The following is a 17648-nucleotide window of genomic DNA, read 5'->3' as shown; positions in this document are numbered from 1 at the left end:
AAAAAGAAAAAAAAAATTCGTAGGCAGGTTGATTTACACGTATACAACGGTGGGGACTACAAAGTGAACATACGCCGTACATACTTTACGTATACATACGTATGTAGCCACGTTACCACTGGGTACAGTAGTTACAAGAGCGTGAGAAAGGTCTGCGGAGATGAGATAAACCCCGAAGTACACGCCGAGGAGATATAATAAGTTTTTGACGTTAATCGTGCGATACTTTCGGTAAGGATAAGGGTCATTTCGAGAGGGAATATAAAAACGAAAGACGTTACCGCTACCGTTCGTACTTGCAACTTGTTTTTTTTTTTTTTCATTTTCTCTTCAAACGCGACTCGTTTCCTCTTTTATTTTACATCCATTCTTTTTGTCTCTCTCTCGCTTTTCTCTTCGCTTACATTCACGCGGTTTACAATATTAACAAAACGTTGGATTTACACGCGGTAATGTGTACATGTATATACAACGCGTGTACACACGTCACAGCGTAAACTCGGCGACGCTCAATTAATTTTTCCTTTTTTATTCGTTCTACAATTTTTTTTTTTCATATTTTTCTTTTTTTTTTACCCCCCCTCTCTCAAGCACAGACTCAGACGGTCACCTTTTCTCACGGTGCACAAACGTATAGTTTAATAATATGTACGTGTAACGTACGAAGGCGAACGGAAGAGACGCGAAGGAAGGCTGCTGACACCTGACTCTGTACCCGTTCATTGTAGGTATATTATACGTAAACTTTAATTAGTCGGAATACTTTGCCAAGTCAGGATCCGTTACGATCTGAACTATATAGTTTCATACGTGTGCTCATTTTACCCGCGGAAGACATTCGAAGAGAGAAGTTTGGGTAAAACGAAGCTAATTGCAACGAGAATCTTGATGCTGATGCACGAAAATCTCGTCGGGTACAACATGTAACTACATTGCGCGCATTTCGATCCGCGGATTTCGAAAACGAAAGATAATTTGATTAGTTTTTTCTTCTTTCTTAATCGAATTATCGACGTCGTTTTGGCGTTTGATTCGAATCTCTATGGAAAGAAGAAGAGATATTAAATATTAGGTCGAATTAAATGAGCAAAAAAAAGAAGGAAAATCGAATTCTGATCGCGGTAGTCGACCGGCATTAATGTATATTATACTTAGACACAGCGTCGTGGAATTAACCATTTCAACAAAGTTGCTATCGCAAATCAAGGACTGTTTAACAATTCGCGTGTCGACGATGGCCCATTCTATATCGTCTGATACGGAGATTGTAATCGGCGGTATATAAACTGCCGTTAACGGTGACCTTTTGTTACAAGTACGGGATAAGTACATAATGTACACATAAGTCACATCGTTACATTATATACCTGTGTATCGGTTTAACGATAAGTTAGTGGGACTGAGCGTGACCCCAGTTTATAATATTAGATCAACGTGAAATGTAGAAAATTTCACGACGACGAGTATTAAATGATAATCGAATAAATTGAAAAAGCCAACGTCAATTATCGATCGGACGACGTAAAATTTCACGTATATAATAATACCTACGTGTAATCCGAAGGCACGAAAATTTCTTCCTAAACGTTTGAGGGCGTATCGCACGAAGTGGAAGAGACTCGACGATAATGGTAGAGTTGAAAAATCACACGAGTTCGGCGAAGTTTTTGAAGGGTGACTATTTGCACCATTAGCGAGAACTTGCACCGCGGCACGTATGGGAGTAACAGAGATCATTGCTCGCTGTTTAATCTTTCGTAACGTTCGCGGTATATAATATGGGGGGGGGGGGGGGGGTATATTTCGCGCGGTGCAGGAAACGAAGCATCCGTGAAATTGTTACATTTTACTAAAAAAAAAAAAAGAAGGAAAAAAAGAAATCAACAAAATGGTAGTACGGAGGAAATGAAGTATTCGTCGCGCGGGCTTTATCGCGACTCTGGCGAAATTTTATCGGTCCACTAAAAACGCGGAGCAATTAAATTTCGCGGTGTCGCAATAACGCATCTTATTCTCATGTGACGTGTACCTGCTACGCGCACACGACGTATTTTCTTCAAATTTCTCCAAACAAAGGTGTTCGTGTAATTTGGGGGAAAGAAGGAATGAATATTGATAATGATTTTCAAAATATAAAACAATAGGTTCGCTATGCAATAAAACAGCTGAGCGAATTTATTAATGCTGCCATAGATCATTGAACAATTATGTCCGCTGTGATTTTACGACGACGATACTTTCAGAGTCATCGAAACGTAAAAGGCATCGATTTTTTTTCTTATTCTTTTTTTTTTTTTCTGCGTCACTACACTTTTAACGATACCTGCATTATTTCCCGTGCATGACGTACAGGTACACAGCGTTGATTTACTTATGGAGTAGTACCGAATGTCGTTAGTCACGTAAACTCGTGCGTACCGTTGATTCGAACGATGATTCATTTGCAGTATTTCAAACGCAACGATTCTAGAGATTTAAACGATATAAATTGCAGCGTATACCTGCGTAGGTATGACGTATTCATTTTTTGATTAACGCGTGTTCAAGAACTATAGGTAGGGGTGTGCAGGTATAGCTGTTATATCTCGTTATGAAGTTTCGTCGACCGGAAATTGTTTGCATTCCAATCCGCGCACGGGAAGGAATGAGAAAAAAAAATAGTGTGAAAAAATTCACAAGAATGGAAGAAAGTAAAATGAAATGAAAGAAAGAAAAAAATGATAATATTATATGAAAGTAAAAAATGAATTCGCGGTCATTGTGTACCTCCAAGGATATTATTCTCGCGTAGCCGCCTCTTCGTCTCATATACCGCGAAGGACGTGCGGGTTTCCGTTCGTTTGAAAATTAAAGGAAGAAAATAAAAAAATAAAAATAGAATAAACGAAGGAAAAGAAACGAAAAAAAGTGTCAGCCATTAAAAGCTGCAGCCGTGTATTCGAGGGAACTATATGGACTGCATACACGAGGGTATATATATATATATATATATATATATATATACGTTATAGGTATCCCAATAAAATCAATCGAGTGATTCGAGCGCGCGCGATTTATGTTACGTAACGATAATGTCGCGGACGATTTCATCCGTGGCTAAATTGTGCGATTGAAAAATGGGAAAACTAAAAATCTCGTACAAATAGACCGATTGTGATTCAGACGAACGATTTTGCCAAATTATAGGTCACCCTAGGTCCCACAGATCTTATTGAATTCTCTTCTTTTTTGTCTTTCACATGAGCGACAAAAAATATACCATAGTATGCACACCTGTACATCTTATAATCGGCCATTAGTTCCGTAGAATTTAATTCTTCCAATGGTTTAATAATCTCACGACAATAAGATTCGAAGTGGAAAAACGAAAAAATAGGGTCCGTTGAATATATAGTGCACGCTTTCATTTTTCTCATATGATGATAAAGTAATATGAATTTCTCTTTTCTGTATACGATTTAAGTGTCTGGAATTTTAATATATGCTATACCTAAACAGAATAATCATCTTTTCATCACGCTCGCATATGTATATAATATATACATGTATATGTAATTATTATATCGACAAAACTGTAAAACTTTCTAGAGAAGATTATTATAACTTATTACACAAGTTTTGAATAGAAATTATTTAATTTTTTCACCGGAACTAAGTTGACGAAGTGTACGAAAATTTTGGGGGGAAAAGAAAATATTTAAATTTGAAAAATGATTTCCCGTTTTCAAGGCACGGTGGGAATTTACGATGAATTTTGAAAACGAAGAGAGAGAGAGAGAGAAGAAAAAAACTAGAAAAACTAGTAAGAAAAAAAAAAAAAAAAAAATATGGATAAAAGATATCGAGACTGGAAATATTCGAATTATATATTGAAAAATTTCATTCGTCGGCTATATTAAATATCGCGAGAAGATCAAATAATGTAGGTTTGGTTCCGTATATATAAATAATAAATACATGCCCGCGCGTACACTCGGGTATACGTGTATAAAGTGCACGCGAGAAATACAAGTCTGTTACACAGAGAGACATTTTATATTCCATGTACAGATAGATACGGACATACATACATATATATATATATATATATCAAAGGTAGCGAGGAGAACCAGCGGAGAAGCGAATCGTATCTCTATAGCTAGTCGAAGGTGAGTATCTCTCTGAAACTAGCGCATATACGTATAATGTGGACGTGGGGGGGATACGGTGTACGAAACTGGTGTACAAAGGTAGTGGTGGTGGTGGTGGTGGTGGTGGGAGGGAGAGCCATTCATCTAGATTGTATCCGGCATATTATACGGGCGAGACTTGGAGGAAAAGGTGGCTTAACCTCCGTACCACGTTTCTTCCTCTTTATCACTTAGTTTACTATGCAAAATGGAGAAGGACGCGGAGCAACCCGATCTCGGGGAAAAAGAGAGAATGAGAGGGAGAGGAACGGGTATAAAAAGAATCGAGAAGGCAAAGAACAGGGAAGTATATAACGGATGGGTACAAGTACATATGTACACACACCTATGTAAGGTGTACAAATTCCGGAACACGCGAGAAACACCTTCCATGAGCAGTCGCGAGAGACGATTTATTCATAATACAATACCCTCCTATACGTGTGTATTTACGTGCGTGCGGTTGATATACCTTCGGAGTAACTGGAAGCGATGAGGAAAAATGATCGAACGAAAAAATTCGATCGTCAAAAATTGATCGGAGCTGCTAATCAACGCGAGGCGATGGCGTGATTTTTTTTTAATCGACCATTTTCAAGTTACCATAGCCATTTTCGCACTTTCCATTAGATTTCCGCTCTCGGTTTGATTAAGCGAGGCGTGATTCGCCCGCGGAGACAATGAGCGTGAGTGAAAGAGAACAAGAAAAAAGGAGAAAGAACCGAACGACTTACCTTGAGAATATGATCAACGTCGGATGCGTTCTCGGTCACAGAATGTCGAGACATTGTTCCCTGCAATGAGAAAAAAAGATGGTCAAAGTTATTTTTTAAAATTCATTCGAAATTTTTACGAAAATTATGACGTTTTTATTCGATTTCGTTCTCGCGTAGAAAATCGATTCGTATTTCAGGGCGATCCCGTAGCGGAGCTCCCGACGTCGCATTATCGTAATCAGCAGCGCACCTGTCGCTCTACGAGTGTTAATTGCAGCTATTTTATGGCTATACGGTCGGGGGAAAGCTGGTTTGGAGACTGCGACTTTCACGGAATAGCGAGCTCTAAAGCCGTAAATAAATCCATCCGACACGCGACCGTTTCGCACTAAAGAGGTATGCTTAAATATACACACATAGGATATGCGCATAATATTTATATATAGTTAACGCCGCGACGACGTCCAACTCTTTCATTTTTCTCTCCTTTTTTTTCAATACTAATCTTTTTTCCCACACAGTCGACGTTCTATTCGAATAACCGACTCCGCGTCTCCCGTATCGCGATTTTTTTTGAAACTGCGCCGATCCTGCGCCGATCATCCGTATTTATTAATCGCGCTTTTGAAAGATTCGCTTCCGTTAAATGGGAAACACATTTGTTTATCCGTGTCACGGACACGCCCTGAGTTCGCTAATAACTTGAGAAGAAGAAGGGGACACTTACGTTGTCCATCGGTAACCGGGAAAGATGACTTCCCGCGCTTTGCAATCTTCCGGAAGTTCCGCCGGCTACCGGATTGCTTCCAGTTCCGGCGTTCGTTGTTCCGCTACGACTAGCACCGCGTACGTTCTGATTGGGAGGACCTTTTGCGGGAAGAAGACCATGACTTCGATGATCGTTGCTTCCCCCACCGTGTTTAACGGGTTGACCGGGATAACCGCCTCTCCCCATGTACGGAGGTTTGCCGTCCGCCGGTTTAACGTAACCGCTGTTTTGCGACCCGTGATTTCCACTGGAATTTGGACGGGGTCCTCCGGGTCTCTTGAACTCCTGGGCCGACGGTTTGCGCTGACCGAGGGGACCGGGACTCGGCGGTACTCCTTCGATTCCGATCAGCCTCTTCGGTTCGTCGAGAAGGTGTTTCACCAGTGAGTAATTGCCGAGCTGCGATTGTATCTGTTGCGCCGTTCGGTCCTGTACGTCCGGATTAACCTGCAACAAAACGGAAAACAACGATGACAACGGCGGTAATGGAGCGCGCTTTTTCACGTTTTTTTGCAATCTTGCGAAGATACGCGCGCACACACCGCGCGGTATCGTATTTAAACTTTTCGCTGTAAACCCCGTCATATATCCGAGACTAGCGGGAATCCAAAGTTTACAACCTTCTGATCCGTATAGATCTCGCTAACGAGACTCCTATTAAAACTTTAAGGTTTCCATTACCTCTCGCTGCTACGGAGAGTAATAGGCGTTTCTGAGCCCTAAATTACGGGGGTTGGTAGGTAAGTGGAGGTGAGGCGTTACGAAACACTTCGAAAACGACAGCGATAATGATAACAATCCAAAGACAATTGAGAGAGTGTTTTAAACATGCTTTGAGTTTATACAACCGTTATGTACATCGCGCGCACCAGCTTCGTCCCTAACGTTGAAAAGATCGTAAAATTTCTTTCTTTCTTTCTTTCTTTCTTTCCCTTTAGCTTTCTTTTCCCCTCTTTTTATTGCACGGTAATTTCCTTTTTTTTTTCTTTTTTTTTTACTTCTCTCCGCGCTAGTTACAACTGTACGGTTTAAAAGGATTCAAGTTTTATCACGTTACGCTCGGTCACACGATCAAGTACTATGTACGTACCTACGTACAGTGTACGGCGTTAGAGAGAAGTCAAATGCGACGAGATTGGATATACATAGATACGGTGAGGAGGGGTATAGACAGCGAATGGATAATCTCCGCTTTACGTTATTGTTATTTACGTAAATTAATGACGTCACGTTGATCACGTACCCCGTCCCCGTGTTACAGGGTATGAAATCGCGTTAGACGCGAACTGCTGCAGGTACAACGCGCGCACACACGTGCAACGGCCGATGAATTCGTAATATGCAACCGCATCGTTTATTCAACAACTTTAAAGTACATCGACGCTAAAATCTGCATCGCTAATGATTCTGCGAAATTATGAGATCGTGTACACGAAATTTTCCCATAATTATTATAACACGCATATTTCGTCACAGACCAGATTTTCAATTTCAATACACGTGTACGTACATACATACATACATATATGCCTATAAAACGCGTTCATATTTTTGCGAGTTAATTAATTTCACTTTTATAAGAGATAAAATATAGAAATAATTATACGACCCGTAAAATTATTTTATCGTTTTACCTATATACTTTCCCCCGTTGCGATAATGATAAAGAGAGAGAGAGAGAGAGAGTGAAAAAAATAAAAAATACGATGATGTATTTTCAGAAAATCCTGCCTCTATAAATACTGTAAACGGTATCGATAAATCTACTGGGTCATTCTGCAGCAGCGTAAATCAATCCGACTGAATAAACATGTGTATATCATGAACTGCAGATAGCTAACGTCATCTGCAGGTAAATCTTACGGATTGAAAATCAAATTTCTTATTCGATCAGCGACTCATTATCCCCATACAACGGCTATGGCAGACTGCACGCGCACACGTGTAATTGCAAAATATTCTACGTGAAATGGAAAATCCGGTTTTCCGTCTCGGTGAATGAATATCGTGTAAATATCGCGCTGCGTAATGCAGAGATTGGGAGAAAAAAAAAATTAAAGTATATTACGCGTGAAAAGATAGGAGGGAAAAAAACTACGAGTCCGCGTTAGATTTTCGTCCATTTGTTATTTTGTTTATTCGATTGATTTATTTTTATTTTTATTTATCTTTTTTTTTTTTTTCCTAGCGTACGAGAGAAAGACGTTGGTTGCAAGCTTGCCAAAAGTTCAAAGCGTCGAATTAAAAATATCCCAGAAGCGGCGAAGAAACCGCGCAACTTGAACGTAGATCCGATCGTCGTGGTCGAAAAATCAGCGGATGCACGCAACCGATACCCGCGCTGTAAATCACAGATAATTTCTTCGGCTCTCGGTATCGCTCGATTTTTCAAAATCGTCGCGGTTTTTCTACGCGACCGAAACAGCGTCTGCGATCGGAATATTCCCACAAGACGAACGATCGGCGCGGATTGTTCGAGATCGCGCGCCCGGTGTATCGCGGGCATTGTATGGGTATATAAATAGTCGGGTTTCTACGCGAGCCACACTACCCCCCGAAAGTTTGAAATCTTACGTCTTTTACCAGGTGCAAGGGTGAAGCGGGGAAGTAGCTACGGTAACCCGGTAACCCATCATCGGAACGTGAATCATCGCGGGAACGCGTCTCGGCGAACGGCCAAACGGAGTGAAACGAATTGTTTCGTCTGCTCTGCCAGCTTTTGAATAAACGGCGTATAGGTGACGGGTGGACGCGTGCCATATAGGCGTATAACGTACGCCCGATCGCGTTACGTGGGGAGAAGAAGAAAATAAAGAAAATAAAGAAAATAAAGAAAAGAAGAAAAAAAAAGAACGGAGTCAAAGGTCGGTGGAAATGATTCGCGGTGAGAATTTAATGTGACAAAAAAATCATTCGCGAAAAAAGACGATAGCAGAAAAAAATAAAAAAATATCCCCGTACATTGTACGCAACCGCGGCGAATCCGTCTATTTAGATTGCGTGCCTTTGAAGCGTGACTTTCGACGTTTTCTCATCTGATCCTCTTCCACTCCCGCGGATATAAGATGATCGCGGAGGGCAAAAAATGGACGCGAGAACGTCGTCGCGTTAAGAAAAATTCATACGAAACACACGGCTGTATCGCTGGCGCACGCGGACTCCTCCGATTCTCATCGCGTTCCCTTCGGTTCCGCGTGTCATTTTACACGAAAATTATCGCTAATGCGGTTTATCCCGTGTACACAAGTTTCTCGCGAGTGCAACGAATGCTGGAAGATTTTCCGTCTCTGTTCTCCTTTTTGTTTTCTCAGATTTTTAGCCTCGACCGTAAATCGACCCGAACGAACTGCCGGGTGCGAAAAACGTTTGTGGAAAAAATCAAAACGAAAAAAAAAAAAAATTCGCCGAGATCATTACCGTGCGATTTACGGGGTGATCGCGAAGTCTGGAAACGATCGAGCTCGAATCAAAGTGAAAGAGTGACGACCGGCTGACGTATGAACAACGTTTTTGGAGGCCAAAAAAAAAATTTTTTTTCCCTCTATTTCTTCGGCAAAAGGTCGTCAGCCTAGATGAAAATCGAGAGGGGGGAAAACCGGCTCAATAATTATAACGCAACAAACGCGCGGCGATTGTCGACTGGAAAAATCCCCCCCGCAGATATGAGAAGCCGTAAAATAATTAGGCTACTCGAACGCGATAGGTAGAGTCGTAAATATACCAAGACGACGTCGCGGCAGAAGCAATTTTTCCAAATCTCTCTCGTGTCCCAAGACGGCGGGGGTTGCGGGTTATAAATTATTTTGCCGCAGTATCGATGATTCTTTTCCCATTCTTTTTTCCTTCTTCCTTACCTCGCTTCTATTTCCGCAGTAGAGAAAACCGCGTTTGTCCTCCACTCCTCGTGTGTAACAGTTTCTTCGGCGTCGCGACGATCTGGCCCGGTATCAAAATTGTCGGTAAACACGCGAAGAGCACTTTCGCGGTTTTCCACAGCCGTTTCTAGCAGCGTACAGAGTAGGCGAGTCATTGGAAACTCCGAAAACGGAAGGAGCCCCTTATTCAGCCCTATGCCGGGCGAACGGAGTTCGAAAAAACTCACCCTGTATGTAACGTCACGTTTCGACGTTTTTCATCCTTTGGCGTTTGGACGAAATTTAGTTTCTTCCGGTTTTGAGTATACGGTTGGGAAAAAAAAGGGAAACTATAAAAACTAGGATGTTAATTTTCAAGTTAATAACGCGGTAAAAGGCGACACGTACTGATACCTGTACGCGCGCATGTTTCCCGTACACCGGAAGTGAATGAAATCGAAGATATCGATGTACGAAATTTATGGAATCAGATTACGATCCGATATATAATCGATGAATAAACCTGCCGCAGGTATATATACGGATGCGATGTTTATACCCTTGCGTAGTCGCTCCGAAGCGTATTAATAATTCATATATAATATCGAATGGATTGACTTATGCGAACCTCCAGCAACGTCGGAGTTTATGGTCGTGTATCGGCACAGTCGTTTGTTTTCAACCTTCGGTTTTAGATACGTGTGCATTTACATACCCGATACCCGACACCCGTTATACACACCCGTACCCCCGCGAAACGAAGGACCATACGCTCAACGGGGGACGACGAACGGATACGTCGGCATTTTTCGAAATTTTTCCCTCGCTGATCCGTTAATTTGTCGCGATTTTTTCGAAGATGTCCCGCGTTCGGACCATCGCAAAAATGTTTGAAAATATACGAACGATAATGACTCGCGATGAATTTATTCATTGTAATTCCACGGTTACGAAGAGAGGGTTGAGGAGGAGGATCGAGCGTCTCGATGAGGTTAAAAGGAAGCAAAAGGATAACAAACGAGCCGATAAGTTTTTAGAGTGAACCAGATTGCTCCGCAGGTAAGTCGCGGTCTTACTTTATCCACTCGACGAGCCGCGATAACTCTTCGCGGTAATTCGACGCGTAAGAAATATGACCGGTACTTTAATCGCGCTGACTTCTCTCCGCCGTATGCGGAGACGCCGTCTGTTGCAGCGGGAGCAGCGGCAGCGGCAGCGGAAGGAGGAGGAGGAGGAGGAGGAGGATAGCAAAACTGCAAAGATCGGCTGTTATATTTATTGGCTACAGCGAATGTAGAAAAAACTCGAGGGTGGTGAAGAAGAAGCAAAAATAAAAAAAATAAAAAAAACGAAAGGATCGAAGAGAAGAAAAGGAAAAAGGGAAAAGAATACGCGCGGCTAATGTAAGTGAAGAATTGATTCCGAAAGAATGTTTAAAGCTTTTTCCGTCTTTTTCCGTCTCCCTTATTTTATATCGGGAAACCGCGGATTGGTCGGTCGGTCGATTCGCGGGGGGGAGGGGGAGAAGGAGAGCGCGAGTTTCCCGTGGGAGTAAAATAAGAGCTGAAATAAGAAGAATTTTATCTCTTTGTTGGTTCCGGCGGAGTTCCGAATACTCGCAGGATATCTCTGTAGCCACACGTCTCGTTATTTTGCGCAACCGAGACTGCATCGTTCGCACCGACATTGCCAAATATAAGCGCGATGTAGCTGGCGGACGCGTACAACGCACGTAGAACGGGAAAAAATTTCCGTGCAGAATTTGTCCGGCGATATATACGAGGGCGTTAAATGAAAGGAAGGAAAAATGAGAGACGGGAAGAAGGAGAGAAGAAAGAGAGAAAAATAAAAATAAATAAATAAAACACTCGCAAAATCCACGGAGCGCGAGAAAATCTCCGCGAAGAATTTTCAACCGCTAAGATCGCGCGGAGCTTCTGGTTTTTCACCAGATTTCATCCCGCTGGATGTATAGCGCTGGTTAAGCCGTATGCAAGAGACGAGAAAATCTCAACCTTTTATGTAAAAGGAGACCGACGAGCCGCGTAAATTTTCCAGACTTATACCGCATCCGCGCCAGTTGTACAATTTAAAACGTTTTAACGTAATAATTTCACCGGCGTATTTAAGAAAAATATTTCAAATTACACGTTACCCTCCACAGGTAGCGGGTTACCTGTGGACACACCTGTGTATAAAATAATTCGCAACTTTCACGAATACGGAATAGTGTGTGTAACGGGTGACGGATGTGCGACGAATATAGAATTGACTGTGATAAAACCTGATCGATTAAAATATCGTCAATTTTATAAGCACGTATAATATCCGCACCGTATCTGGACTCGTAGTAAAATAATAAGCCCACTCGCAATGGCGTCCGCGATTAACGAGAGTTAAACTCGCGATTAATCGACACGCTTGTATGCGCGAACGGCAGCTGATCCAATTTTATTGCACCTACTTCGATGCGTTACGTGTGCACGAAGTAGAGATAAGTATATTATTTGTCCCGTTCCAATGATTGCGATTGATAGCGTATAATAACGTGATATACCGAGTATTTTTGAAAAATCTTTGAGCGTTAATTTTTCATTTAGTTTTTCTTTTTCCTCTGTAATAAAACTACGAATAGGAGGTGTGCATACGTAAGACCAAGTTCGCAGAAATCACATGTACATAGATAACAACGCGGAATATTATACACCACATTCTCTTATGATTATTTAATTAATTAAGAGAAACTCGAGTAATTACTAGTAAAATAATTAGCACTTAGGCTAATGCCTTTACACCGCAGACGTACGTGTATGGAAACATTTTTTTTGCGTTCTTGTCTCTTTTTTTAATATTAATCTTATAGAAAATGGCGTCCAGTTATCAACGAAGAATTCGACTACGATAAAAAAAAAAAAAAAAAGAAAAGAGAAAATGTTTAATTCTCTGATATACGTATATCAAAAGCGATAATACGTTTGTGAGAAATTGTATTAGATTAATGATTAAATGGTCCTAAATTTCTGAGAAGAACTTTTTCTAATCTCTATATACTAAATCATATTATCTCTTCCGTTTTAACCATGAAGCCATTAATTCATGGCGAACAACAACCGGAAATATGCATGAAAACCACTCCGAGAGTTAATCTTGATGGGAAGGAGGATGCAAGTTCAAAACTTTCGGGAGTTTCCGCGTACCGTACATCTGTAACTTATTCCGCGGTATATAGACGTTGTAAATTACGAAACAAGAGAAATCGTAGAACGGAGGTGAAGTATAAGGTGGGTACTAAGGTAGGTGAGTACGTACGTACGTACGGCCGGGTGAGTGACTGTAAAGGAGGGAGGGGGGGCGGGAAAGGGTGGCGAAGGGAAGGGTTCCTGCCTCCCTTCATTTCACCGGAGTTGAATTCACGCCGAGTCCTGCAGAGGCCACCCTCTTTCAATCTTGGTCGGACCCCACGGGTCACGGGGTCAGTCGGCTCCCGCTGTACGACCAGCTCCCGCCACCTTATTATACACGACGGAGGTAAGTAACCGGCTATACGTATATATTCGGGACGCGCCGGGGGATCCGGGGAAATCCCACGAGCCCGCGCCGCGTGCCCGGATATCCACGACAAAGTGAAAGGTGTAACCCGATCCTGGAAAATCTCCAGAGTATCCTCGATGAACGAAAAGTAAGGGAAAAAAAAAAAATAAAAAGTAATTATCATCGTCAGGAACGAGAAAAATTTTTCAAAGAAAACAAATCTTCATGATTTCCCCCCATTTTTTTCGACGAATCGAAAAAGCGCATTAGATAAATTAGACGATGATCGATGTGCGACAAAGTTCAGCTTCCCAAAAAACCAATTAGATCACACTCGTATCGTTAGGGGCCTACGTGGTTATGGGCGACGAGCGGAAGAGTGACGTCAGATACCGAGGTACAACGTGTTCGGTGGCGTGAGCCGCATCACGTCCGCACTTGGCCGTGCGTTGCGTCGCGTAGTCTACCTCTTGCATAAGAGATTTTCCGTCCCCCTCGCTTTTTCTCTCCCTTTATTTTTTTTTTTTTTCATCCCCCTTGGCCCGATTCTCAGCGGTACAATTTTTACCCCACCTAGATCGAGGCCCCGAGTCCCTTGGAAGGTATGTCGGGATGTACGCAACGCGACCTCCGTACGCAAACGCACAAATTTTCGCTATACTCGAACGCCAGGCTCGCGGCGTCTGACCCGACGCTGCCCCCTACTACTGAAAAACACCTTCTTTCCTTTCTTCAACCACCCCGGCATGAATAAAGCAGGAAATCCGAGTCGTAGGTTACGCGGTACGTCGTCGCTCCGTATAACCCCCCACGGCAATTTCGAGCGACGAGTATCGCGGTCCGATACGCGGGTAGCTGCTACCACCGGGTATAATTTACCCCGACGGGGAATTGCACGGAGATACGATGAGACGTAAGAAATTGTTCTTTACCCTCGCTCTTTCTCTCTCCTCGTCTTCCATCCCTACTTTTTATAATCTCGCTTCTTTCGTTCGTTCGTTCGTCTAATTTATTTCATTGTTTTTTTGTTTTTTTTTTATCTACGTGCCAAAAACGCGTTCGGCCGATGTCCGGCGGTATATCGTAGGATCGTAAGCCGATCATGCGAACATTGCTAAGATTGCTTTTGGCATTTTACGGGTTTCGTTTGGCAGCCCGCGACCCCCACGTCGAAGCAGCAGAGACGGAAGCGCGTCTGTATAATTGCATTTCTCTCGTTTCGGTCCGTGCGCCCGCCCTTTGAACGGCGGATGACCCTTTCGAGTGATGACCTTTGCCAGAAACTTCGGTGGGCGATCGTCGAAAATCCGCGTACAAATATTATTCGCTATCCGTCTCTCGCGGTGAGCGCGAGCGCAATGGATGGAATTAACTACTACTACTACTACTACTACTACTACGGTCTAGACCGCCAAAAAGTCCACTCGAGTCTAGACACCGCGTATAGTTATACGAACGCGTGGGCAAAAGTTTAGCCGACTTAGAATCCCGTATGAACTTCAATACTCCGCTAAGGATTCCGATATACACGGGTATTTTTCTGTCGTGTTCGCGGGTTAACGGACTTTTATCGTTTGTCTCATCGAACGACACCCGCTAACGGAATCGCGACGTCGTTCAACGCTTCGCGGATAATCATTAGCGATCCACTCGCCTCTGAACGAAATAATTCAATCCGTGAATCATCATCCGAGGGTCGATGTCGAATCCAATAGCGTAAATAGAGGCGTAATTGCGGCGCTTTTATATAGTCTTCCTATTTTTTTGATTGGTTTGGTTTGTTCCGGAAGGAATGAAAGGAAAACGAGAAAGAAAAAAAAAAAAAAACACGAAGGCGGTTTATCAAAATTCCGGAAGAAGATTTCAGGAGCGTTTAAGCACCTAGAAAATTCTCGACGTAGAAAAGTGAGTAACAAGCTCGTACGAATGCAGAACAGTTTTCCCTCCGGTAGTAGAGTACAGTCGAGTAGGGAACGTTCGGATATGTGTGTACGTGTGTGTATACGTGTTATATAAAGCTAGTTAAGTATATATATATATAGGAGAGGAGGTAACGCTCGAAGATCCTCTCAGTACCCCAGGAGTTCCTCGCGTCCTGCTTTCCATTTACGAGAAAACGTGTCTGGCATCTTTTATATTGTTCCTTTACATGGAGATATATACGTCGTCGTATGTATTTTTACTTCGAGGGGATGGAGGGAGGGGGGGGGGAGGGGGAGGGGGAGAGACACACGTAACCTCCGGGATCTCGGAAGTCGCTTTTGCATGCTAGCTGACGCCCTCCCGTCGATTTCGCGTCACGCGGATTACTACTCGGGTTGCGTCGAGGAGCGAAAAGCGAAGCGAAAAAATAGAAACGACGAAACTCGACGTAGACGAAATGGAAAATCGAACGAAAATTTGCGCGGCGATATTTAAAATTGCGGAGGTCAGTGTCGCCCCCGGGGGGGGAAGAGGGTTCGATCCCTCCTGACCTTTTGATCCTCGCGTAAGCTATGTACACCCACCGTTCGAACGATCCGGCTCTCTTCAGCGGAGGCTCATCAGGGGTAGGTAAACTTTCACTGAAGACTATACGTGCCGATTACCATCCACGACCCTCCGAACTCTCGTGACGTACCTTTATACCCCCGAGGAGAGAAGGGTCGTCGAGGATACCGGGAGAGTCAGTTCCCTCGCCGCGAGTCGTGGGGACACGGTAAACTTTCGAGGGTGCATGAAAACGACGTAGACCTTCTCCTTCAACCTTCTCCGTAGCAGCTACCGGTGTAAATAGGGTGAAAACTCAGGGATAAAAATCCCTAAGTTTTCACGTTTATTTTTCTTCATACCACGTACCACCCCCGAGAAGACGGAAAAGCGAGGGTTCTTTTTCTTTTTTTCTCTTTTTCATGTCCCGCGAATCGATTCGCAGGACTTGCGGGAAAAATCCACGCGGTACGCGAGAGGGGTGGTGTGTGTCGGGCGTTTCGCTCTTTTTCGGTTTTTCATCTCCATCCGTTTCGTTTTTCTCTTTCATTTCTCGGTGGGGCACTCCGCGCCACTGAAACGAAGTCACGGGGTTCAACCGCGGCTCCGAAGTGCTTAACCCGAGGAGAAAAGCTCCACGAGTACTTCGAAGTACTTTGACTTTGAGATCCGACCGTTTCTGCTGCCGCTACCCTCGCCGCCGCCGCCGCCGCCGCCGCCGTTGCCGGGGTTGTACTGCAACCGGCGTGCTTTCGAGTGCCTCGGTTGTGGAATACGCTGATGACAGTCGAGTCGAGTTGAGTCGAGTCGTGACTCCGCAAATATCATCATCCCCCATCCCGCGAGCCGCGGTCTACCACGGGGGACGAATTCCGAGATTCGGAGTAAACGGTGAACCCATTCGTTCGTTCGTTGATCGCGTCGAGGGCAACGAATCTCGGGATGTGCGTCGCGTTAAATTTTTCGCGAGTCTCGAGTCCCAGCAGCATGGGTCCGAAATGCTCGTCGATTCGCGTACTTCGTCCCAACGGAGCCGACCGATCGAAAAATTTCGGAGTGAATTAGGAGCGTTGTACTTTGCGTACGGAAGTAAACGAGGGAGCGGAAGTTGTTTTATCTAATTTCGCGGCTTACGTCACACCGATGATAATTCCAAAGGCGGACGACGAGAGACTCGGGTTGCGTGCGGGTTTGCGGAGATCGACACGGCTATCAGTGCGCTACAAACAGCCCCTTACGATCCGAACATTTGAAGCGAGTAAATCACGTTTGAAGTTTTTTCTCCTTTACTTTGTTTAGCTTATTTTTTTTTATTTTTTTCTTCGTCCCCTCTTCCTTCCGCTACAGGATTCCGTTGAGTTCGGTGTCTGTATACCTAGAATAAAGATGAATTTCCATCCGCCCTCCCTCGGATCCGTAATCTGGGAGGGAGGAAGGGAGGGAGAGACAACCCCCGTCCGTCTGTCGCGCGCCGTCGCCCGCCAAAGGGAAAACCAAGGGAAGGAAAAAGACGGCAAAGGGAAGGCAGCGCGTCGCGACGTCGAGACAAAGGTATTCGGCTCCTTTGCTTTAGCTTTGCCGATTCGAGTTGGGGTTTCGTTTCAGCGACGGTAGCGTCGCGTACGCGACCGTTGAGCATTTTCGGATTATAAAATAAACCAAAAGAGCGTCAATTTCAAGGGGGGGGGGGGGGGGGGGGGGAGGTTGGAGGTTGGTGGGTTAAAAAGGTAACTAGAATTACCCTTCGAGACTTTGATTCAACCCCACGACGCGGATAGGGTAAAAATTAACGGCGACCGAATATCGCACATTTCTTCTTCTTCTTCTTTTTTTTTTTTTTTGGGGAATAATTAAACGAAGCAGGTATAAGAGTTTTAGGCACAAAGCTTCGAGTATTAAGTTAACCACAAAGTCGGAAAAACAAGAGCACCGGAATTCAATTAGTAAAATACCTACTCAAGTCGTATAAAGAGACCAATTAACGCAGTCGCCTACTCTCCGCCATTTACAGCGCACACCTCCCAAGGATAACGGATATCGATTCCAGCGGGTGGAATGAAAATAATACCGGAATTCGAATCCTTCGAATCTTTGGCTTTGATACAAATAAGAAATAAACTTTACGCCAACAGGTATACGA

General features: G+C 43.6%; 1 protein-coding gene across 4 annotated transcripts in view; it reads right to left on the bottom strand.

The window, feature by feature from the left end:
• Nucleotides 1–17648, bottom strand: part of LOC105683349 (AF4/FMR2 family member lilli) — a 157054-nt gene that overhangs the window by 55836 nt on the left and 83570 nt on the right. For all 4 annotated transcript variants that reach the window (XM_048655383.1, XM_048655384.1, XM_048655385.1 and 1 more), the window contains 2 exons: nt 5613–6101; nt 4904–4963 (listed from right to left, as the gene is read on the bottom strand). In XM_048655383.1, coding sequence (XP_048511340.1) covers nt 4904–4963; nt 5613–6101 — 549 coding nt within the window. The remainder of the gene's footprint in view (nt 1–4903; nt 4964–5612; nt 6102–17648) is intronic.

The sequence above is a fragment of the Athalia rosae genome, chromosome 5 (genome assembly GCF_917208135.1).
Source record: "Athalia rosae chromosome 5, iyAthRosa1.1, whole genome shotgun sequence".
NCBI lineage: Eukaryota > Metazoa > Arthropoda > Insecta > Hymenoptera > Athaliidae > Athalia > Athalia rosae.
The sequence above is the reverse complement of the archived record's forward strand: the minus strand, read 5'-3'. Positions and strand labels throughout refer to the sequence as shown.